Source organism: Rhinatrema bivittatum, chromosome 5, assembly GCF_901001135.1.
Source record: "Rhinatrema bivittatum chromosome 5, aRhiBiv1.1, whole genome shotgun sequence".
NCBI classification, from domain to species: Eukaryota; Metazoa; Chordata; class Amphibia; order Gymnophiona; family Rhinatrematidae; genus Rhinatrema; species Rhinatrema bivittatum.
The window spans coordinates 285979769-286003490 of record NC_042619.1 but is presented as its reverse complement, the minus strand read 5'-3'; the positions used below and the strand labels follow the sequence as shown (position 1 = coordinate 286003490).

General features: G+C 46.1%; 1 protein-coding gene across 2 annotated transcripts in view; it reads right to left on the bottom strand.

Moving 5' to 3' along the window:
- The window catches only part of LOC115092775 (disintegrin and metalloproteinase domain-containing protein 9-like), a 1307906-nt gene that overhangs the window by 1060754 nt on the left and 223430 nt on the right, over nucleotides 1–23722 (bottom strand). For both annotated transcript variants that reach the window (XM_029604079.1, XM_029604080.1), the window contains exon 5: nucleotides 5455–5530. In XM_029604079.1, the coding sequence (XP_029459939.1) occupies nucleotides 5455–5530 (76 nt within the window). The remainder of the gene's footprint in view (nucleotides 1–5454; nucleotides 5531–23722) is intronic.

The window sequence follows — 23722 nt, the reverse complement described above, 5'->3', positions numbered from 1 at the left end:
AGAAGAGTGCCCCAAGTATTGGATTTGTTCAATATATTTGTGAGCGACATCTTTATTTGTGAAAGATACTAAGATCTGCCACAGAGTGGACACACCTGAAGGAGTAGAGAGAATAAAAAGTGATTGAAGAAAGCTTGAAAAGTGGTCAAAGATTTGGCAGCTGGGATTCAATGCCATGAAGGGCAGAATCAAGCATCTAGGGTGCAGTAATCCAAAATAGCTGTATTTGATTGGGGGGGGGGGGGGGGGGAGGTGTTAAAACACTTATGTGAACGAACTGGGAGAGGGACCTTGGGGTAATAGTGTCTGGCCATTTGAAGACAGTGAAGCAATGCGACAATATGATAGCTAAAGCCAGAATCATGCTGGGATGCATAGAAATAGGAATAACCACTAAGGACAAGGAGGTAATAATGTATTGGTACAAGTATTCAGTGAAGCCTTACCTGGAGTACTGTGTTCAGTTCTTAAGACAATATCTCAAAAAGGATGGATGCAGTCCAGAGAATGGTGTGGGGTCTATATCGGAAGAATATGAGGAGAAGCTGAAAAATCTAAATATGTATAACCTGGAAGAGGGGAAGTGCATGGGAGATATGATACAGACCTTCAGGTACCTGAAAGGTTTTAATGATGAACAAACTTCTGTCCTTTTCTATTGGAAAGAAAAAAATAGAACTAGGGGTCATGAAATGAAATTCCAAGGGTAATAATGTCAACATCACTAATATTTCTTCATTAAGGTGGTGGATGCCTAGAATGCCCTTCTAGAAGAGGTGTTGAAGATAAAAAATGGAAAAGAATTTAAAAAGGCATGTGATAAACACTGTGGATCCTTAAATGCTAGAGGTTGGAAATGAAGAAAAATGTGCATGAGGATAACCTGCATTGAGCGGCAGTTACTATCCTTAGCAGATGGCACGGGGATTGCCATTCTTAACCAATTAGCCTTGATTGTTTTGACACAACTACATCACTCTCCGCTTTGATACCTGGGTAGAGGGGACAGGAAAAAGGAAATTGGATTCAGACCAGATAAGTGGCCCGGAAAATCATTGAGTGTGTTAGGGCCCAGTCTCAAATCTGTGCAGCTTCTTGACAAAGGAGATACGAGCCCGTGCCTCCCAGTTTGTTGATGTACCGCATGGCAACTGTGTTGTCTGTTTGTATGAGGACAGTCTTATGGGAAAGGCAGTTCTTGAACGCATGTAGCGCATAACGTATAGCTCGAAGCTCTAGGAAGTTTATCTGAAAAGTTGCTTCGAGTTTCGTCCAAGTACCTTGAGTCTGTAGATGGCCAATGTGTGCTTCCCAGCCTGAGGTGGATGCATCTGTAGTCAATGTTACTTGCACAATTGGTTGTTGGAAAGGTAGGCCCTTGAGCAAGTTGTCCATGTTTGTTCACCAGAGGAGTGTAGTTCTTGAGTTACTCGGATAGGGGAAGACAGTGGTTGAATGGCCTGTATCCATTGACTTTTGAGCATCCACTGAGTGAGTCTCATAGCTTATTTGGCCATAGGAGTGATGTGGACTGTGGAGGCCATGTGACCCAAGAGAGTGAGACATTAATGCGCTGTTATTTGGTGCGTGCTCGAAGAGAGCCGGTTAACAAGGCTAGTGTCTGTGCACGGTCCTTTGGTAGGAAGGCTTTTGCTGTTATAGTGTTTGTCTGCTCCGATGAACTGTAACCTGTGAGATGGTGTGAAGTGAATTTCTGGTAGTTGATGAGGAATCCCAAGAAATGGAGAAGATTTATTGTGAGCTGGAGAGAATCGAGAGCTCCTTGTTGTGTTGGACTCCTGATGAGCCAATCGTCTAGATAGGGAAACATGTGCACGCCCTGCTTGTGCAAGTGAGCCGCCGCCACTGCTAGACACTTTGTGAACACTCGAGGTGCTGAGGCAAGGCCGAATGGTAGTACCCTGTATTGTAAATGTTGAGTACCCACGAGGAATCGTAGATACTTGCGATGAGGAGGGAATATGGAATGTGAGCGTAAGCATCTTGAAGATCCAGAGAACAGAGCCAATCTCCCTTTTGAAGTAGAGGTAACATGGTACCCAGAGAAACCATCCTGAATTTTTCTTTTCTCAGAAATTTGTTGAGATTTCTGAGGTTGAGGATTGGACGTAGGCCTCCGGTTTTCTTTGGAATGAGGAAATAACGGGAGTAGAATCCTCTGCCCTGCTGAGGCCGAGGAACTGGTTCCATGGCCCTGGCTCTCAGAAGGGTTGATAATTCTGTTTGTAGAATTGTGGGTTGGTCTTTTATTGTCCAAAACGAAGTGGGAGGAGCGTCGTTTGGTATAGTGAGAAAATCCAAGTGGTACCCCTGAGATGTGATGGAAAGTACCCACTGGTCTGTGGTTATGAATGCCCAACTGTGATGGAAGAATGTGATCCGACCACCCACTGGTATGTGTGGTGCCAGATTGGTAGAGCGGCTACTGTTCCCTGGAATCACTTCAAAACCCCGATGTGGATGCTGTCTGTGGAGGGGGTTGAGGTCTGGTTGTTCTTGATTGTCTAGGTTGTGACCGTTGAGGTGGTCTAGATGAACACCCACGTGTAGGAGGAGGATAATATCTTCTCGGCCTGTAGTAAGGAAGCTTAGGCTCTTTCCTTGGAAGTCTCTTTGATGATTGAGACTCTTGAGGTATAGATGACAATTGTTTTAGAGTTTTGGAGTGTTCTTTCAACAGAGAAACTGCTTCTTTAACTTTATCGCCAAATAAGTTCTCCCCTACACAAGGGAGATCTGCCAGTTTGTCTTGTATTTCGGGCCTTAGGTCAGATGCCTTAAGCCAGGCCCATCGTCGAGCACTGATACCAGTGGCTGACATCCTGGATGCAGTTTCAAATGAGTCGTACGCTGCACGAACCTCAAGCTTGCCTGCTTCTAGGCCTCTATGAATAATGGTTGAAAAGGATTCTTGAAGTTGGTGGGAGAGATCCTTAGAGAGTTCCTGTATCTGTTTCCATAGGTTTCACTGGTACTGAGTCATATACAATTGGTAGGCAGCAATCCTGGATACCAACATAGAACCTTGAAACATTTTCCTACCAAGGTTGTCTAGAAACCTATTATCTTTGCCTGGTGGGGTTGAAGAGTAAGTTTTTACTCTTTTTGACTTTTTCTGCGCTGACTCAACTATCACTGATTGGTGAGGTAATTGAGTCTTTTGAAACCCAGGGATGTGTTGGACCAAGTATGTTGCATCCACTCTTTTGTTGACTGGGGGTATGGAGCAGGGATGTTCCCATAACCTGTGCAATAACTCTACCAGGACTTCGTGGACTGGAACTGCCAAAACTTCCTTGGGTGGGTCCACAAATTGCAGCACTTCTAGTGTCTTTTGTCTGGAATCATCCTCAGAGTGTAATTGGAAAGGGATGGTGTCTGCCATCTCCTTGACAAAATTAGAGAATGAGAGGTCCTCTGGAGGAGAATGTCTTCTCTCTTCTGGAGGTGATGGTTCAGAGAGGACTTCCTCTGAGGATGTGTCCGTATCTGTATCTTGCCAAGTGTCCGGTGTATGAGGATGAAGTGGTGTAGAAGGTGTATACTCCCTTGGCCTGGATGGGCGTTCCAACAGTTTAGATGGAAGCAATGGTGATATTGGTGGATGAGGGCGTGGAATCCCTGATGGACTGGGGATTGGCTCTGAAGGTGGAAGTTCCCTTGGAATATCTTCTCCAGTGGGTGGTGGTATTGTTGGTTCTGGAGATATTATCGGAATGGCACCGATAATAGTGTCTAGTTTTGCCAAAATCAGTGCAAAGACAGACAAATCAGGCATTGGCATCGAGGGCGGTGACGCTAGTGGTATCGGCGATGGCATCGATGGAATCGTCGGTGGTATCGGCAAGGTTATGGGCACTGGCATCGGTGGAATCAGTGATGTCGATGGTAGCAGCAGGTTCATGGGAACCGGCGTCGACGGCATCGGTGGTATCGATGGTTTTGGCGATGGCCTCGATGGCTGAGTTGGCATCACACCGAGGAGCGCATCCTGTACTGCCTGGTGGATATAGTCGTCCAGTTCCGCCCGCAAAGCTGGTGAGACCAGAGCAGCTATGGGGGGAGGCAGTGAGGGCGATTCCGGTACTTCCCCAGGGCCCTAAGGAAGTATGGTTCCCGGCACAGATATCGGTGGGGATCACCTTGGCTTAGAAGGCCTCGGTGATGTTTCGTCTCTGCGAGGTTTTTTAGGTTGTGACCCAGGAAACCCTCGATGGATCACCGGGAATCGGGTCGATGTCCGGATTGTGCAGCCGCCGATGCCGATGTTTTTCCTTACTTTCGGTGGTCTTTTCGATGATCGATACAGACCTGAACGACGACGTAGATGGGGTTGGCGATGCCCTATCCCCTGCCTCATCAGGTGCTCGCTTTTTTAGCACAACTTTGCGAATCGCTCCGGCCGGAGACGATTGTGTGGATGTTGATGTCGAAGGCATCAATTGTAAATGGAACAAGTGCTCCATTTTCTCCATCCGGAGTTTTCTCCCTTTTGGCGTCATTTCGGCACACTTTAAACAAGTTAACACGTCATGCTTTTCTCCAAGACACAACACACATTCTAAGTGCGGGTCTGTAATGGACATATTACGGCAGCAGATCAGGCATTTTTTGAAACCCGAGGCCATAGTTAAGTCGGACAGCCGTCGATGACATGAAGGCCAAAAAGACGGTACGGAATCGCTAAAACGGATAGAAAAACTTACCGCAATATTATACACAGGAGACCCCTGCGGTTAAGGTTTTTCCTAAGTTTTTACAAACTTTTTTATGAGGTAAATTTTACCTCAGAGGACTCCTAATACCCGCGAGGCTAATGGCTCCGCGGAAAAAAGAAGACTGAAGGGAGAGCCCTGTGGCCAAGAATATCATGGCATGCTGAGCATGCTCAGTGGGCACACTGTGCCAGTCAAAAGTTTCTAGAAACTTTGACAGAAGTTTTTCCGTATAGGGCTCCATTACTGATGTCACCCATATGTGAGGACTAGCATCCTGTTTGTCCTAGGATAATGCTATACACTGCCATGTAGGTGGTCTTTGGTTTGATCCCTATGTAGTGTCTTCTGCACCCCAAATTGGCTGGGTTTAAAGATTCTGCTTTCACAGCCCCTGGTGGAAGGGGTGGGGGCGCACAGTCATAATTAAGGGTGATACCTGGTGGCCCCATACACAGCCCATGATACTGGATTCTGAAAGAAACCTTGCTGCATGGCTCCAGGCTCAGGACCATTGCTGCAATGACTGTGAATAATAAGAGAACACATCTATTAAAATAAGAGAAAATCCCTGGGCAGTTATGAATGAAAGGTCATAGGGCCATAATCCTGTCTTTGGTTCCAATTTAGCAGGAAATTAAAAGGAGAAAAGAGGAACTACCAGACCAAAAATTGAAAAGAAGAAAAGCAAGAAAATGAACTCCACATTTCATCTTACCATAATATGTGGCTGCTCCATAAGCAATTCTCCCTTGCTGTAAGTGAATAAAGTGAAGCCTTTTGACACAATGTCTCTGCAAATTAACATTTAAGTCATAATTAGAAATATTTATCTTCATAAAAATTTTCTACCAATGTCAGAAGATAGCATGCATTAAAACAACTATATAAATATTAACAATTTAAAACTGCTTTAAGATTTTTGATTAATTTTAACTACAGATTTTGACTTTATATCCTCTGAATTTTGACATTTATTGCTTTTCAATTACCTTGTGGAGCTCATGTTGAAATACAACTCAAATCTTGTTTTATTAAATAATATTGCTACTGTAGGCACACTAAAAATGCAAGAACACAGGAAGGATAACTTTCAAACATCTCTGCATGGCCCCTTATACGCATGTATAGGGGTCCATGGGAAACTGATATAGTATTTTAGAACATGTGTGGACCCATCTGTGCAGGTTCTAAAATATACGTATCTCCATCCCCTAAGGTACATACTTATATTACAATGCATGAAAAATTTAGTGTATACGCTGAAAACTTAGTACACACATACATGCAACAGCCTTCAGGTCCTCTACTGCAGAAGAGGAACAGAAGACTCATCTGAATACCGCTCCCAGCAGACCTCAGGAAAGGTCTCCAGAGGTCACCGTGATCTAGGCTTTCAGGCTCCACAGCCCCACCTTCCAGAGGCCCCAGACCCTTTGCACCAGAAGAGGATGGAAGGCACATCTGCATACTATTCCTATTGAGCTTGGGAGAAAACTTTAGAGATCATTGTGAGCGATCCAGGCTTACAGGCTCCATAGCACAAGCTTCCAAAGGCCCCAAACCCGTTGCAGCAGAAGAGGATGGAAGGTGCATCTGCATACTGTTCGCAGTAGTCCTTGGGAGAGGACTTCAGAGGTCACTGCGAGTGATCCAAGCTTTCAAGCTCCACAGCCCCAGCTTCCAGGGACCTCGCACCCCTTGCAGCAGAAGAGGACTGGAACATCCTTACTATACATTAATTACAGAATTTATATAGAAGGAATAAGAGTCAATAAGGTGGGAACCTAGGAAGGCATAACTAGATTAACTGTAGTGTTTTGGAGGCAATTGTCAGACAAATATAAAATAAATCAATAGACTAAAAGTACTTTTGATTAGCTTTACATCCCTACTTTCTTAGAAATTTTAACTTGATAACAAATCAACAAAATTAAGAGGGAATTAAGACCCCTAACCCTATTCTCCTCTCCATCCTTCCAATCCACTTAAATTATTCCCTCCTCTTTTTCCACCCCTATTTATCTTCTTCCCATTCTTACCTTGAACCCCCTCTTCCTTTAACTCACCCAACCCGTACTCTTATAATTTGATCTCTCACCCCTCCACAATACTAATATGATTTTTACTTCCACTTTAACTAATACCGCTCATTATACTTCAGAAAACTCAATTATAAGATACTTTCTTTAATTATGTTTATTATATATTACTCTGCTTTAGCCGAGATGTTATTTATGATACTAATGTTTAATATGTTACAAAAAAAATGTTTTCATGTATGAAGTTGTTTAGATGTAAACCGGAGTGAAAGCTCCCCGATATACTTCGGTATATAAAAGAATCCGGTTCCGCACAGGAGACTGGTGAATAAAACGAGAAGCTTGGGAGTGAGTGCCGATGTGGTGACCTGGATTGCAAATTGGTTGACGGACAGAAGACAATGTGTGATGGTAAATGGAACCTTCTCTGAGGAGAGAGCGGTTATAAGTGGTGTACCGCAAGGATCGGTGTTGGGACCGGTCCTGTTCAATATCTTTGTGAGCGACATTGCGGAAGGGATTGAAGGTAAGGTTTGTCTTTTTGCGGATGACACTAAGATCTGCAACAGAGTGGACACGCCGGAAGGAGTGGAGAGAATGAGACGGGATCTAAGGAAACTGGAAGAGTGGTCAAAGACATGGCAGCTGAGATTCAATGCAAAGAAATGCAAAGTCATGCATATGGGGAGTGGAAATCCGAATGAAATGTATTCGATGGGGGGGGAAGGCTGATGTGCACGGAGCAGGAGAGGGACCTTGGGGTGATAGTATCTAATGATATGAAGTCTGCGAAACAATGCGACAAGGCGATAGCAAAAGCCAGAAGAATGCTGGGATGCATAGAGAGAGGAATATCGAGTAAGAAAAGGGAAGTGATTATTCCCCTGTACAGGTCCTTGGTGAGGCCTCACCTGGAGTACTGTGTTCAGTTCTGGAGACCGTATCTTCAAAAAGACAAAGACAAGATGGAAGCAGTACAGAGAAGGGCGACCAGGAAGGTGGAGGATCTTCATCAGATGACGTACGAGGAGAGATTGAAGAATCTAAATATGTACACCCTGGAGGAGAGGAGGAGCAGAGGTGATATGATACAGACTTTCAGATACTTGAAAGGTTTTAATGATCCAAAGACAACGACAAACCTTTTCCGTAGGAAGAAAATCAGCAGAACCAGGGGTCACGATTTGAAGCTCCAGGGAGGAAGATTCAGAACCAATGTCAGGAAGTATTTCTTCACGGAGAGGGTGGTGGATGCCTGGAATGCCCTTCCGGAGGAAGTGGTGAAGACCAGAACTGTGAGGGACTTCAAAGGGGCGTGGGATAAACACTGTGGATCCATAAAGTCAAGAGACCGCCAATGTAGAGTGGGTGGCTCACCAGAAAGATGGCTACTGCCCGGAGACAATACCCTTATTAAATAAACATACAGATGCTTACTGTGACTCCAACATCGCTCTAAGCTTCAACAGCAAGAGGAAATGTGGAAAAAAGGATTTGCTATCACAAAGAGGGGAGTAGCTGGCTTGTTACGGCGGTTACTACCCCAAACCAAATAAGCCTAATACTTCACTTTCCAAGCATATACAGCATAGTTCTCTGCTTCAACGGCAGGGAAGAAGAAAAGAGGGTTCGCACTCACAAAGCGGGGAGTAGCTGGCTTATTACGGCAGTTACTACCCCAAACCAAATGTGCCTGATACTTCGCTTTCGATGCATATCCAGCATGGCTCTCTGCTTCATGGCATGGGAGAGGCTGATACATCAAGCATTTCCAGCATAGCTCTCTGCTTCAACAGCAGGGGAATAAGAAAAGCTGAGGCTTCACGCATATCCAGAATAGCTTCAACTGCAGGGGAGAAGAAAAAAAAAAAAAAAAAGGATTCGCACTCACAAAGCAGGGAGTAGCTGGCTTGTTACGGCGGTTACTACCCTAAACCAAAAGGGCCTGATACTTCACTTTCAATGCATAACCAGCATGGCTCTCCGCTTCAACGGCAGGAGAGAAGAAAAACAACCAATAGGGGCTGTATGACATAGTCTGGGTAAAGGGAATAAACATGGGTGTAGCTTGCTTATTGCAGCAGTTACTACCCCTACTACCCCTAACTAATCAAGCTAGGTATTTCACTTGGATGCAGCTCCATCACTGCTCTCTACATTAATGGTGGGGGTGGAAGGGAAATAGAACCAAGAGTTAAGTGAAAATGATAAGTATGAGAGAAAAAAATGTGTGAAGCTTGCTGGGCAGACTGGATGGGCCGTTTGGTCTTCTTCTGCCGTCATTTCTATGTTTCTATGTTTCTAAATAAAAAATAAATAGTCATCTAGCAGCAAGAAGGGGGCTTTCCAGTCTTTTGCACTGAGTGCCACATGTATGATTATCTAGTGAGAAGTTGTATATGTGCAGTAGGTGCAAAGAGCTCCTAGCCCTCAGAGAACGATTCCAATCTCTGGAGACTAGAGTGAATGATCTACAGGAGATAAAGGAGACAGTGAGGTACATAGAGGAGACCTTCAGGGATATAGTAGATGATGTTTCACCTTCAATCCAGCAGCCCCTGGACTGCCTTGAAGGAGCAAGGTCACCAGGAAGGAAAGCATCACCTTTGTGAGGCAGGAAAAAATCCAGTAGGCTGCCCTCAAGGTGATGTGATATCCTCTTGTATCGTGCCCAGGAGGGAAGGTTTAGGATGGCTATTGTAGCTGGCAATGCGATTATTAGGAAGGTTGATATGTGGGTGGTTGGTGGACTTGAGGATCATTTAACTTGCCTGCCTGGTGCAAAGATAGGTCTCCTGTGTCACATAGATAGGATTTTAGATAGTGCTGGGGAGGAGCCAGCTGTCTTAGTACATGTGGGTACCAATGACATAGGAAAGTACAAAAGCCAAATTTAGGATTTTAAGTAGAAAGATGAAATCCAGAACCTCCAGAGTAGATTCCCATAAGTACTTCCTGTTCCACGTGCAGGACCCCTGAGACAGGCAGAGCTCTAGAGTCTCACTGCATGGATGAGATGAAGGTGCAGGGAAGAGGGTTTTAGATTCATTAGAAACTAAGCCTTATTTCGGAGAAAGAGGGCCTTTTCCAAAAGGATGGGCTCCACCTTAACCATAGAGGAACTAGGCTGCTGGCACTAACCTTTAAAAATGAGATTGCACAGCTTTTAAACCAGATGATGGTGAAAAGCTGACAGTTACTCAGAAGCGCATGGTTCAGAATGATGTATCTTTGAAGGTTACAAAGAGGGAAGGGAAACTAGGGCATCCCAGTAGAGAGGATGCAATAAATGCTTAAAAGGACCAGATGCCTTTACATAAAGAACAGACAGAGCAGAAATATTCAAATTACCTGTCAACTGATATGCAGATTGTTAAAACAAGCAATAAATATATTTTGAAGTGTCTGTTTACAAATGCTAGAAGTCTAAAATATAAGATGGGAGAGTTAGAGTGCATAGTACTGGATGAAGGGCTGATATAATTGGCATCTCAGAGACCTGGTAAAATGAGGATAACTAATAGGATACTGTGACCTAGGGTTTAAACTATATTGAAATAATAGGATAGATCAAATTGATGGAGGGTTAGCACTATATATTATTAGCTTATATTATTAGCACTATATATATATTAGCTTCCTTTCGTTACCCCCTCCCCCAGTTTTGACTTCCCTGTTACAATGTAATTTTCCAAACTTAACCTGTTTACTGTAAACCACAACGAATGCCGGTATATAAAAATGTTTAAATAAATAAATAAATTATAAGAGAACATTGAGTCAAAAAGGATAAAAGTTCTGCATGAAACAAAACGCAATGTTGAATCCGTATGGATAGAAATTCCAGATGAAAAGGGGAATAAAATAGCAGTGGGGCTGTATTATTGTCCACCTGGCCTGAATGAACAAACAGGCAATGAAATACTAGAAGAAATTAGGGAGGCTATCAAAATCAGTACTACAGCAATAATGGGGAATTTCAATTATCCCAGTATTGACTAGGTAAATGTCACATCAGGATATGCTAGAGAGTTCTTGAATGAAATCAATGACTGCTTCATGGAGAAGCTGGTATAAGAACCAACAAAGAATGGAAACTATTTTAGATCTAATCCTTAGTGGAATACAGAATTTGATGTGAGAGGTAACAGTGTTGGAGCCACTTGACACTAGTGATCACATGATCAAATTTGACTTAATAAATGGAGGGAAGATACTAAAGAAATCTACTACGACAGCATTAAACTTTCAAAAGGTGACTATGATAAAATGAGGAAAACAGGAAAAACTGAAAGGTGCAACTGCAAAGATTAAGGCATGGATGTTGTTTAAAAATACCATCTGGGAAGCCCAGCCCAGGTGTATTCCATGCATTAGAAAAGGTGGAAGGAAAGCTAAAGGACTGCCAGCAAGGTTGAAGGGTGAGTTGAAATAGGCTATAACAGCTAAAAGAACATCTTTCAATAAATGGAAAAAGAGTCTGAATGAAGAAAACAAGAAACCGCATAAGCACTGGCAAATTAGATGTAAATTATTGCTAAGAAAGGCAAAGAGAGAATTTGAAAAAAAGCTTGCCATGGAAGCAAAAACTTATAATATAGTCTTCTACAGGTACATTCGAAGTAAAAAACCTGCAAAGGAGTCAGTTGGACCATTAGATGATCAAAGGGTAAAGGGAGTATTTAGGGATAACAAAACCATAGCAGAGAGATTAAATGAATTCTTTGCTTTGGTATTCACTGAGGAAGATGTAAGAGAGATACCCATTCCAGAAATGATATTCAAAAGTGATGAGTCAGAGGAACTGAAACATATCTCAGTAAACCTGTGAGATGTACTAGGCCAAAATGATAAACTAAAGACTAGCAAACCACCTGGACTAGATGGCATACATCCCAGAGAGCTAAAAGAACTGAAAACTGAAATTGCAGACCTGCTATTGGAAATTTTATACTATTATTAAAATCATTTATAGTACCTGAAGATTGGAGGACTGACAATGTAATGCCAATTTTTAAAAAAGGATCAAGGGTTGATCCAGGAAACTACAGACCAGTGAGTCTGACATCTGTGCCAGGCAAAATGATAGAAACTATCTGCTGAACATATAGATAGTAGAGGTGTGAATCGTGTAATCGATCGTCTTAACGATTTTGGCTGGGGGATCGTCTTAACGATTTTGGCTGGGGGGGAGGGAAATCTGATCGAGTTTTATTTTTTTCTAAAACTCGTTAAAAATCGAAAATCGGGGGAGGGCGGGAAAACCGGCACACCAAAAAAACCCTAAAACCCACCCGAACCTTTAAAACAAATCCCCCACCCTCCCGAACCCCCCCAAAAATGTTTTAAATTACCTGGGGTCCAGTAGGGGGGTCCCGACGCAATCTCCTCCCGCTCTCTGGCCACTGCTGCGTTGAGAAATGGCGCCGGTGGCCCTTTGTCCTTATCATGTGACAGGGCAAAGGTAGCGCCGGCGCCATTTTGTTTCCTGGACCCCGACGTCACGCATGCGGGAGATCACCCCCGGACCCCCGCTGGACCCCCAGGGACTTTTGGCCAGCTTGGGGGGGGGGCCTCCTGACCCCCCCAAGACTTGCCAAAAGTCCAGCGGGGGTCCGGGAGCAACCTCCTGCACGCGGGCCGTATTGCCAATCTTCAAAATGGCACAGGCGCTACCTTTGCCCTGTCACATGAAAAATGTTAATTTAAGCAAAAGGACCTTCCCTTTCTGGGGTATATTTTCTCCTCTACAGCCTTCTGTATGGATCCAGAAATGTTAGCTGCCATTCTTCACTGGCTCGCCCAACAGGCTTAAAGTTCTCCAGCGCTTCATAGGGTTTTCTAACTTCTACAGACAATTTGTATGAGATTACTCTTCCCTAGCGGCACCTCTCACTGCCCTTACCAGGAAGGGAGTGGATCCCAGGTTTGGAATGAGGAAGCCATTCAAGCCTTCGACTATCTGAAACAGGAATTTACCCAAGATCCATGCCTTTGCCATACTTACCCCACCCAATCATTTATCATAAAGGTTGACACTTCCACACTTGCGTTAGGAGCCATTCTGCTTCAACATGACTCTCATGGTATTCTTGTTATCTGTACCTTTTTCTCAAGGAAGCTCTCCTCGATGGAGAAGAATTACACCATTGGTGACCAGGAACTCTTAACAGTTATATTGGCTTTCAAAGAATGGCAAAGAACACCACAGTATTCCCCAGTATAATCTTAAGTATTTTCAATTAAATTTTTGTTAAATTTGTTGGACCTTCATGAATAGCAAATGTTGCTTACCTGATGTAACAGGTGTTCTCACAGGACAGCAGGATGTTAGTCCTCACAAATGGGTGACATCGAGGATGGAGCCCACCACGGAAAACTTCTGTCAAAGTTTAACAGAACTTTGACTGGCCCCTACTGGGCATGCCCAGCAAGGCACTGACCCTGCAGCCAGCAGGGGTCTCCCTTCAGTCTGATTTTCAAAGCTACAGGCAGTGCCTAAAAAGTAAAAACAAAACGAACCCAACACCGCGGGGTGGCGGGCGGGTTTCGTGAGGACTAACATCCTGCTGTCCTGTGAGAACACCTGTTACATCAGGTAAGCAACATTTGCTTTCTCACAGGACAAGCAGGATGGTTGTCCTCACAAATGGGTGAGTACCGAGCTGAGGATGTCCTGACTTACACCAAATGTACCCAACGGTGTGCAACAGGCACAACAACTGGGGTGGAATTTGGTAAAGGGCATCCGCACCCTACCGGGAAGGTGGAAGGGTGTTGGTACGTCATGTTGGAAAAAGGTTACGCAAGACAGATTGGCCGAAGATGGAGTCCTGTCTTCCAGCTTTGTCCAAACAATAGTGGGCTGCAAAGGTATGGAGAGAACTCCAGGTTGCAGCTTTACAGATGTCAGGAAGCGGCACCGAGCGAAGGTGTGCCACTGACGTCGCCATGGCCCTCACAGAGTGTGCTTTTACACGGTCTTGAAAAGGAATGCCAGCTTGCTGATAGCAAAAAGAAATGCAGTCCGCCAACCAGGAGGAAAGAGCCTGCTTACCCACAGGTTGTCCTAACTTGTTAGGATGGAAAGAGACAAACAATTGAGTGCTCTTCCTGTGATTAACTGTACGGTCTAGATAGAAAGCTAGAGCTCGTTTGCAGTCTAGGGTATGCAGAGTCTGTTCCCCGGAGTTGGAGTGGGACCTGGGAAAAAAGATAGGTAGTATGATGGATTGATTAATATGAAACTCAGAAACTACCTTAGGTAAAAATTTAGGGTGAGTGCGGAGTACCGCCCGGTCCTGCAGGAGCTTAGTGTAAGGCGGATAGGTAACTAGGGCCTGTAACTCACTAACCCTGCGAGCTGAAGTGATAGCTAAAAGGAATAACACTTTCCATGTGAGATACTTTAATTCACAGGAGTGTAGAGGTTCGAAAGGTGGTTTCATTAGATGACCAAGAACCAGATTAAGGTCCCAAGATGGGGCCGGAGGACGTAAGGGTGGCTTCAGATGGAGCAAGCCTTTAAGAAAGCGTGTCACCAGGGGTTGTACGGAAATAGGGACACCTTCTATACCTTTATGGAAGGCGGCTACCGCACTGACATGCATCCTAATGGAAGAGGTCTTTAGACCGGATTCTGATAGGTGCCATAAATAGTCCAAGAACTTAGAGATTGGACAGGAAAGGGGATCAAGGGACTGAGAAGTGCACCATGATGTGTACCTTTTCCATTTATATGAATAGGATCTTCTGGTGGAGGGCTTTCGTGAAGCTATCAGGACACGAGAAACTGAATCCGAAAGGTTAAAAGGCTGAAGGACTAACCTTTCAACATCCATGCCGTCAGGGACAAGGCTTGGAGGTTGGGATGGAGGAGGCATCCGTCGTTTTGAGTGAGCAGATGCGGATCCGTTCCCAGAGGGATGTGCCTGCGGATGGAGAGATCCTGGAGTATGGGAAACCACACTTGGCGTGGCCAGTGGGGTGCTATCAGGATCATGGTTCCCCTGTCCTGGCGTAGCTTCACGAGAGTCCTTGACAGAAGAGGAAGTGGAGGGAATGCATAAAGCAGACCTGTCGTCCACTTGAGGGAGAAGGCATCCCTCGGCTGAGAGTGTTGGCTCCGAATGAGGGAGCAGTAATCGTCCACTTTGTGGTTCTGAGGGGACGCAAAGAGGTCTATGCGGGGAAAACCCCACTTGTGAAACAGAGAGGTCACTACCAGAGGATCGAGTGACCACTCGTGTGGCTTGAAGACACGGCTCAGCTGGTCTGCCAGTACATTGTCTACTCCCGGCAAGTAAGTGGCCTTGAGGTACATGGAATGGGAGAGGGCTTCTGCCCAAATCTGCGCAGCTTCCTGACACAGAAGGAAGGAGCCTGTGCCTCCCTGCTTGTTTATATACCACATGGCCACTTGGTTGTCTGTCTGGATTAAGATTATCTGATCTGATAGATGATCCTTGAAAGTTCTGAGCGCGTAGCGAATCGCTCGAAGTTCCAAGAAATTTATTTGGTGTTCGGCTTCCTCTGGCGACCACAACCCTTGGGTTTGGAAATCGTCCACATGGGCCCCCCAACCGATGTGGGAAGCGTCGGTGGTTAGGATGACTTGTGGATCTGGTAGGAGAAAAGGCAAGCCCTGAAGGAGGTTGACTTGAGTCGTCCACCAGGTTAAAGACAGGCGTAGCGCTTGTGTAACCGTGACTATGGAGGACAGAGGCTGAAAAGCTTGAATCCATTGGTGTCGCAGAGTCCATTGTGTAACTCTCATGGCTAGGCGGGTCATGGGAGTGACTTGAACCGAGGATGCCATGTGTCCTAGGAGAATGAGGAATTGGCGAGCCGTGGCAGTGTGTTGAGACTGGAGTTGGCGAGCTAGGGACATGAGAGTTTGGACTCGTTGAAGTGGAAGGTAGGCTTTTGCCTGTAAGGTGTCCAAGTCTGCTCCAATGAAGGATAAGGTTTGAGATGGGACCAAGCAAGATTTCTCGTAATTGACAAGAAACCCTAAGGAGAGGAGTGTGTGAATTGTCAACTTTAGGGAGGATTGCGCAATTTGAGGGGTGGAGGCCCTGATTAGCCAATCGTCCAGATAGGGGTAGACGTGGACACCTTCCTTCCTGAGACAAGCTGCAACTACTACGAGACATTTGGTAAAGACTCGTGGAGCAGATGCCAGCCCGAAAGGTAGTACCCGGTATTGATAATGGTCGTGGCCTATCAGAAAACGCAGATACTTGCGATGAGATTGTGTTATCGCAATGTGGGTATAAGCGTCCTTGAGGTCGAGAGAGCACAGCCAATCCCCCTTTTGCAACAGAGGGAGCAAGGCGCCCAGGGTTACCATCTTGAACTTTTCTTTTTACAGATACTTGTTGAGGGCCCGAAGGTCCAGGATTGGACGTAGCCCCCCTGATTTCTTTGGTATTAGGAAGTATCTGGAATAGAATCCTGTCCCTTGTTGACAAGGAGGGACGGGTTCTATAGCATTTGATTGTAGAAGAAGGGATACTTCTTGTTGTAATTGAGTCAAATGGCTGGTTAGACTCCATGCCTGAAGGGGCGGGGAGTCTGGCGGAAGTGTTATGAAGTTGAGGTGGTAACCCTGTGCGATAATTGCTAGCACCCACTGATCTGAGGTGATCTGTATCCAACAGTGTAAAAAGTGGTACAGTCGACCCCCTACAGGGATGTGTGGAAGAGGGAGTTGGCATGTGCTCAATACAGGGAAGTCAAAGGCCCGCCGCAGGCCCAGGAGGTGGGGCTACAGCAGGTCTTTGCTTTCTCGGCTGATGAGGCTGAGGCCTGTTGGAGGACCGTGCAGGACGAGCCCTAGTTGACGGAGGGTAGTAGCGACGTGGTCGAAAGAACGACTTCTTAGAGTCCTTCTTTTGCGGTTGCTTGGAGGTCACCTCAGGTGGGAGAGATGAGAGTTGTTTCAACGTCTCATGGTGGTCTTTTAACTCCGCCACAATCTGTTGAATTTGTTCTCCAAACAAATTGTCGCCTAAGCAGAGTAAATCAGCAAGACGATCTTGGACTTCTGGGCGAAGGTTAGACGACTTCAACCAAGCCCAACGTCTGGCTGAGATGGCTGTGGCTGAAACCTTCGTGGAAGCATCGAATATGTCGTAGGCAGTCCTAATCTCGTGCTTCCCTGCCTCAAATCCCTTGTGAAGAAGGGCTTGAAGCTGCGGTTGGTATTGGTCCGGTAACGTGTCCGCATAGTCTTGCATCTGCTTAAGGATGGCTCTGTTGTATTGAGTCATATAGAGCTGATATGAAGCTATGCGTGAAATCAACATAGCTCCATGATACACTTTCCGTCCCACACTATCCAAGAACTTGTTGTCCCTGGTAGGTGGGGTAGAAGAGTGCGGTTTAAGACGCTTGGCCTTCTTCTGCGCGGACTCAACCACAACAGAGCGATGATCCAGTTGAGGCTTTTGGAAACCTGGTGCTGACTGGACAAGGTATGTGGAGTCAGCTTTCTTGTTAACTGGTGACACCGATGAAGGAGATTCCCAGTTTTTCTTGAGCAGATCTAAAAATACCTGGTGTATAGGGATGGAAGCGATGATTTTTGGAGCATCCAGAAATTGAAGTAGTTCCATCATCTGGTGTCTGTCATCAGCTTCAGATTGTAGTTGAAAAGGTACAACTTCTGACATCTCTTTCACAAAATTAATGAAAGATAGATCCTCAGGAGGAGATCTTTTTCTACTCTCTGTAGGAGATGGTGGCGAAGGCAAATCTGTGTCAGAAGAGGTATCATCATCATCACCCCAGGTATCATAGGGATCATGTGGGGCTTGTAGCCCTGATGGACCTGGCTGAGGCTCTGAAGGCATCGATGGAAACCGAGGTGGAATCGGTGCAGTAGGTGGAACCAGAAATGGCATCGATGGCTTCGGTGCTGCCGATGGAATCGGTGCCTGGCGCGGAATCGATGGAGCCGAAGGATAAATCGGTGGAGATATACCAGAAGGTACCGATGGAACTACCCCGGAAGGGGGAATTCGAAACGGTGTTTCTCCTGCCGATGAAAAACCAGTCGGAGACGGTGGTGTTGTCGATGGCACTGGAATCACCGATGGAAGGGCCGTCATGAGTGCCTCCATGCGGCTCAGTAGCGGTGCTAGCGCTTGTATCAACGGCTCGGTGGTCGGTTCCCTCCTCGGTGGCGAAGCCGGTGCCGGTGTCGGTGGCGGCACTGGAACCGGTGCCGGAGACGGTGCCGATGGAGGTTGTAATTTCTTCATCGCTTTCTCGATGGCCTCCTGGACCAGCCGGTCCAGTTCTGCCCGGAGACCAGGGGTAACCATACCCGGCTCGACGGGAGAGGGAGGCTGAGGCAGGGCCGGAGGGACCACCGTAACCGGTGGGATCACGGCCCCCACACCCCGAGAGGGTGAGGGTTTCCTCGATGCCGGCGAACGAGACGTGGAGGGTGTCCGGTCTGTTCGTGGCTTCTTTGTCGGTGGCTCGGCTTGAGCAGAGGTCGATGGCTGTGGATCCTCGACAGGCCGAGACTTGTGCCGTCGATGGCGGTGCTTTTCTTTCCGATCCCCTCGCCCATCCGGGGAAGGGACGGGAGTCGATGGCCGAGAAGCGATCGATGGCGGACGGTCACCGGAGGGTTGACGATGATGGTACAACTTCGACGGTGCCGGTTCCGATGACTGTCGATGCTATCGATGGCGTTGGGGTGGGTGCATGGAAGAGGAGCCCCATCTTCTCCATCCTGGCTTTGCGACCCTTGGGTGTCATTAAGGCACATTTGGTGCAAGTCAGGACATCATGCTCACTACCCAAACACATTACACAAACCCTGTGGGGGTCTGTGATGGACATAGTCCGGGTACAATCCGGACAACGACGGAACCCCGTTGCCATGGCTGGAAGCCAAAATTTAGGCTGGGGATCGGTAAGTGCCAACAGGCCTCGAGGGCTAAAATCGACGGCAGTCGATGGAAGAAGGCAAAAAACTTACCGGGTTCCGTAAGATGACTAAAAAATTTGTCGAAGGGAGACCCCTGAGGGGCAAATTTTCTTAGGAAATTAATTTCCAAATTCCTGTCAGGAACGTGGTTAGAGAGCTCCTTTCACCGCGTGGCAACTGCTGCGCGGAAAAAAGAAGACTGAAGCGAGACCCCTGCTGGCTGCAGGGTCAGTGCCTTGCTGGGCATGCCCAGTAGGGGCCAGTCAAAGTTCTGTTAAACTTTGACAGAAGTTTTCCGTGGTGGGCTCCATCCTCGATGTCACCCATTTGTGAGGACAACCATCCTGCTTGTCCTGTGAGAAACAACTTTACAGGGTAAACAAGCTGTGTGTCCCTTCGGTCCACTTTTACTTTATTTTATTATTATTTTTCTTTCTTTTTTTTTTCATTTATTTAAAAATAATCCCAACAGCAAGAAGGTCCCTTTACGGGTTATTTATCAGCACAAGTCTTATTCCAACAGTCATCGAGAGTGCAGAAAAAACTGTCACAACTTATCTTAAGTGTCCAATTTGGGGTCGTGACCAACAAATTTAAGAAAAATTTAATTGAAAATATTTAAGATTATACTGGGGAATACTGTGGTGTTCTTTGATATTCTTTGTGATTTCCTCAGATTTCCGAGGTAGTGGGGCTTTTTTGAGTTTTTCAAAGAATGCCTCCATTGGTTGGAGAGCGCCTGATTCCCGGTAACAATTACACTGACCACAAAAATCTTGAATATTTAGGTCAAGCCCAGTGGTTGAATGCTTTCCAAGCCCACTAGTCTCTATTTTTTTAACTGATTTTATTTTGAATTATGGTATCGCCCAGCAGGAAAGAACTTACGCAATGACGCCTTATCCTAGTCTTTTCAAGATGACAGCCTTCCAGAACCCTCACGATTTATTATTGATGCCGCAAAGATCCGCCTGGCCACCTTGACCATACCCCCAGGGAAAACGGTGTTGCATGACATCTCAATGAATGGGTAGTGAAATGGGCCCATGATTCTCAGATAGCAAGACATTCCAGCCTTACCAGTACTTTTGAACTACAATACTGGTATTATTGGTGGCCTCAATTGCAACAAGATAGTAAGCCTATGTGGAATCTTGTCCAACCTGTGCCATAAATAAGGTGCCCAGAGCCTGACCCTGGGGTCTACTACAACTATGGGACAGTGCACCCACCTTGCCATGGATTTTATCATCTATCTATCTCTTTTGGATAGCAACACTACCATCTGGGTGATTGTGGACCGGTTTTCTAAAATGGCTCATTTCATTCTTCTTCCAGTGCTACCAACTGCTCTTGAATTAGATCGTCTGTTTATTCAGCACATCTTCGGTCACATGGCCTATCCCTGTCTGATCATTACTGGTGGGCCCTGTGCAGCAAATTTAGTATCACCTTGACCCACAGACAAATGGACAAAATGAGCAATCTCTCAAAAACATTTTACGGTCCTACATCAACCAAAGACAGGAACTGGTCATCCCTTCTTCCCTGGGCGGAGGCCTGCCATAATATCCTCATCAATAAGTCTACAGGCTCGTCCTCCTCCTTCCTAGATTATGGATGTCACCCCAGATACCAGTAGAACTGACCACCACCAAGGAATGCTCAATTGCTGAGATCAAGGTGCACGAATTACTAGACCTCTCGCACTCAACCCATCAACTCCTGAAAGAGACCACAATCCATTCCAAAATACAGGCAGATAAGAAACATTGGCCGGCCCCTCAGTTTCAACTGGAGACTTAGTCTGGCTGAGCACTTGTAACTTGACTTCACATGCCATTTCTCAAGTTTGCTCTTCGCTTCATTGGATCCTTCCTGGTGACCCATCCTATGAGCCAGATAGCCCATAAGCTTACATTACCACCTCTGCTACATATTCACAGTGTGTTTCTCGTATCTCTACTGAAACCTGCAGTACTTTTATGGCCCTCCAGACCGCCACCTCAGCTGCAGGAGATTCCAGTAGTAGAAGAGACACATTACGAATTTGTGGAGTCTTGGACTCAAGAAGAGTCTGCAATAGACTACAGTATCTTGTTGCTTGGAATGGTTATGGTCCTAAGGAAAATTTGTGGGAGCCAGCTTCTAATCTATAGGCCCTCCAATTGATCCACGAATTTCACTGCCAATATCCAATGAAACCCAGGCCCAGGAAACTGGAAAGGATACTATGGAGAGGGGGTACTTTTAGAATTTAGCTGCCTTCCTAGACTCCTTGGATTAGGACACTCACTGTGCATCAGGGAGCCATCATTGCATACTCTGATGCATGCATTACTAGGACCCGGGAAACAGACTCATAGAGTGTGCGTGTGCATCTGGGCATATGATTCTGCACACTCTGGTGAGAGTCAGGTAGTTAACCCAATGATGTTGTCACATACTCAAGACTACTTAGCCTGACAGGACCTGGACTCCTTGCCTTGGTAACAGGTTCCTTGGCCTGTTACAGGTCCCTGCCTTGCTTGCTGTGTGCCTGGTTCTGGATGTTACTCCTGCCTGCTTGCTGCCCATCTTGCCCTTGGATTGTTCTTGATTCTGCTTGTTTGCTGCCTGTCTCAACCTTGGACCATTATGGACTGTGCTTGCCCACTGCCTGTCTCGACCCTGGACAGATTACTGGATTTTGTTTGCCCACTGCCGGCTTTGACCCCAGATCAGCCACTAGATTCTGCTTGCCCGCTGCCTGCCTTGACCCCAGACTGTATCCTAGCATCTGCCTGTGCCTGTTTGTATCTTGGTATCTGCCTAATCCCTGCTTACTGTCCTCATCAAGGGCTCAACCTGAGGGAATGATAGTTGGTATAGGTGAAGCCTCCACAGGTCCCTTTTAGGCACTTCTGCCTGTGGTCAGGCTCATCAGTGGTCCTTCTTGTTGCCTCACTACATGGGGGACTCATCACTGCCTGTAGTCCAAAAGGGCTTACAGAGTGACCGGAGGGGTAACCCTGACACGAGCAGGGTCTACACTCCTAACATTATCTCTCTGTGAGATACTGCAGTAACTGCTCCATTTTGGTTTAATATGCTCTGGTGCAGCAGAGTTTCACTCTTCCTAGAGGGCTATTGCCCTGATCAGAAACGCATAAAATCAAAACCTCTCTCTCTTGTCTGAAGGGAATTCAAAAAACATCTAGCCTGTCTGGCTCTAAATCACTACAGTTTTCTGTGTATCTAAGTAGGGGCTAGCCCTTTTAGCCCATGTACTTATTTATTTTGAAAGATTTATATTCCGTTCATTCCATTTGTTCTTTATAATAAAATAAAGCATAAAGTAATGTCACAGAACTATGACATAAACTCAATGAATTCAGATTCACTGCAAGTAAAATTAGTAAAGCATTGCAGAACTGCCATTTTAATACATCTTTCCAAAAAGCTTTCTCTAAAGCTCTCTTAAATAACCCAAGGTCAACCATAGATCTCAACTGGGTGGAAGGGTATTTCAGAAAGTGGAGCTGCCACCAGGTCCCCCAAACATTTTTTTCTCCATTTGTTAGCTTGGGTCTCTGGTTTCTGCTGGTGCTCAGACCAAACATCCTACTGCTGTTATCATATGTGATACCACAGGGAGTGGCTCTGGGCTTAGGTAAGGTGCCAGAGATAGAGCAGTCTAAATTCTGGCCTTTTCTTCACAAACAAATCTATTATTATTTACACCAAACAAAAGCAGGAAAAGGCCTGCTTACTTCAGCAGCTTTGTAAATCCAATGGAATTATTTAAACATAGACAGTCTTAGCATATTCTCTGCTATGTCCTCCACTCTGTTAGGATCCTGCTGGATAGGCAGTCTTCCTGCCACAGAGATCCCCATAGAGCTACACCTGCTCTTGCTCCAGCCACAGTCCCCATGGATACATGACTCAGCAGAGCTTAGTTTATTTAATCCTGCCATTGAGTCTATTTGATTCCCTGCTTGGCCTCATTCTACCTTGTATTGCTATGTGGCCTTCTGTCTATTCCTGTGGCCTTCTTGGGCCTTCTGCCTAGTCTTGTGACCTCTAGGCCTTCCAGCTCTGTCTTTCCTAGCCATGTGGCCTTCTCAGGCCTTCCAGCTTTGTCTTGCCTATCCCTGTGGCCCTCTCAGGCCTTGTGAATAGTCCTGTGATCTCAGGGCCTTCCAACTCTGCCTTGCTTAACCTACAGCCTCCGGGCCACCTAGTATTTACTTGTCTGGCCTACAGTCCTTATGCTTAGTGCCTATGGGCCTACTAAACCTCTGCCTTCGGGCCTCCATGTTCCTTGCTCTGTTCTATCTTGTCCTGTCCTTGTCTGTCTTGTCAGAGGGTCAAAAACACACCACACGCCCTGTACTGGCAGTGCCTTGCCTTGTCCCAGTCTGCCCAGCCTGTCTAGCCTAGTTCCACATGTGCCCAGCCCTTGTATCCAGTCCTGCACAGCCTCAGTCTCCAGCCTTGCACTGCTTCAGTCTCCAGCCCTGCCTTGCTTTCGTATCCACTCCTTGTCTCCAGACTGTGTCTCCAAGTTCCAGCCTGCACCTTGAATCCAGCCACAAACTAAGTCCTGCTGGCCTCCAGAACCCAAGGGCTCAACCTATGTGAAAGGTGGTTGGTACAGGCAGAAGATCCTTCTGCTCTGCCTTGAAGTCCTGAGCTGTCCCCATGGGAGTCCCGCAGCTCTAGTCAGACACCCAGTTGTGACAATCTCCAGGGCTTCCCTGTTCCCTCCTGCGCCTGCTCTGTTTCTTATTCCTCTGCTTAGGAAAACTCACTGTGACCAAGATTAAGTTCTGGGTTGAGCCTTAAGGTGGAACAGGCCAGGTAGCTGGATCCAGTCTAGGTATCTAGTCTGGTGCACCTTAAGCAACAACCTAGAAGGTGTTCTGAGGCTCTTTTCTATATAATCCTTTACAAACCTGTGATTATACATTATTGCAATCAGATCTTACTACTGATAAGGAGAGTAACTTTAA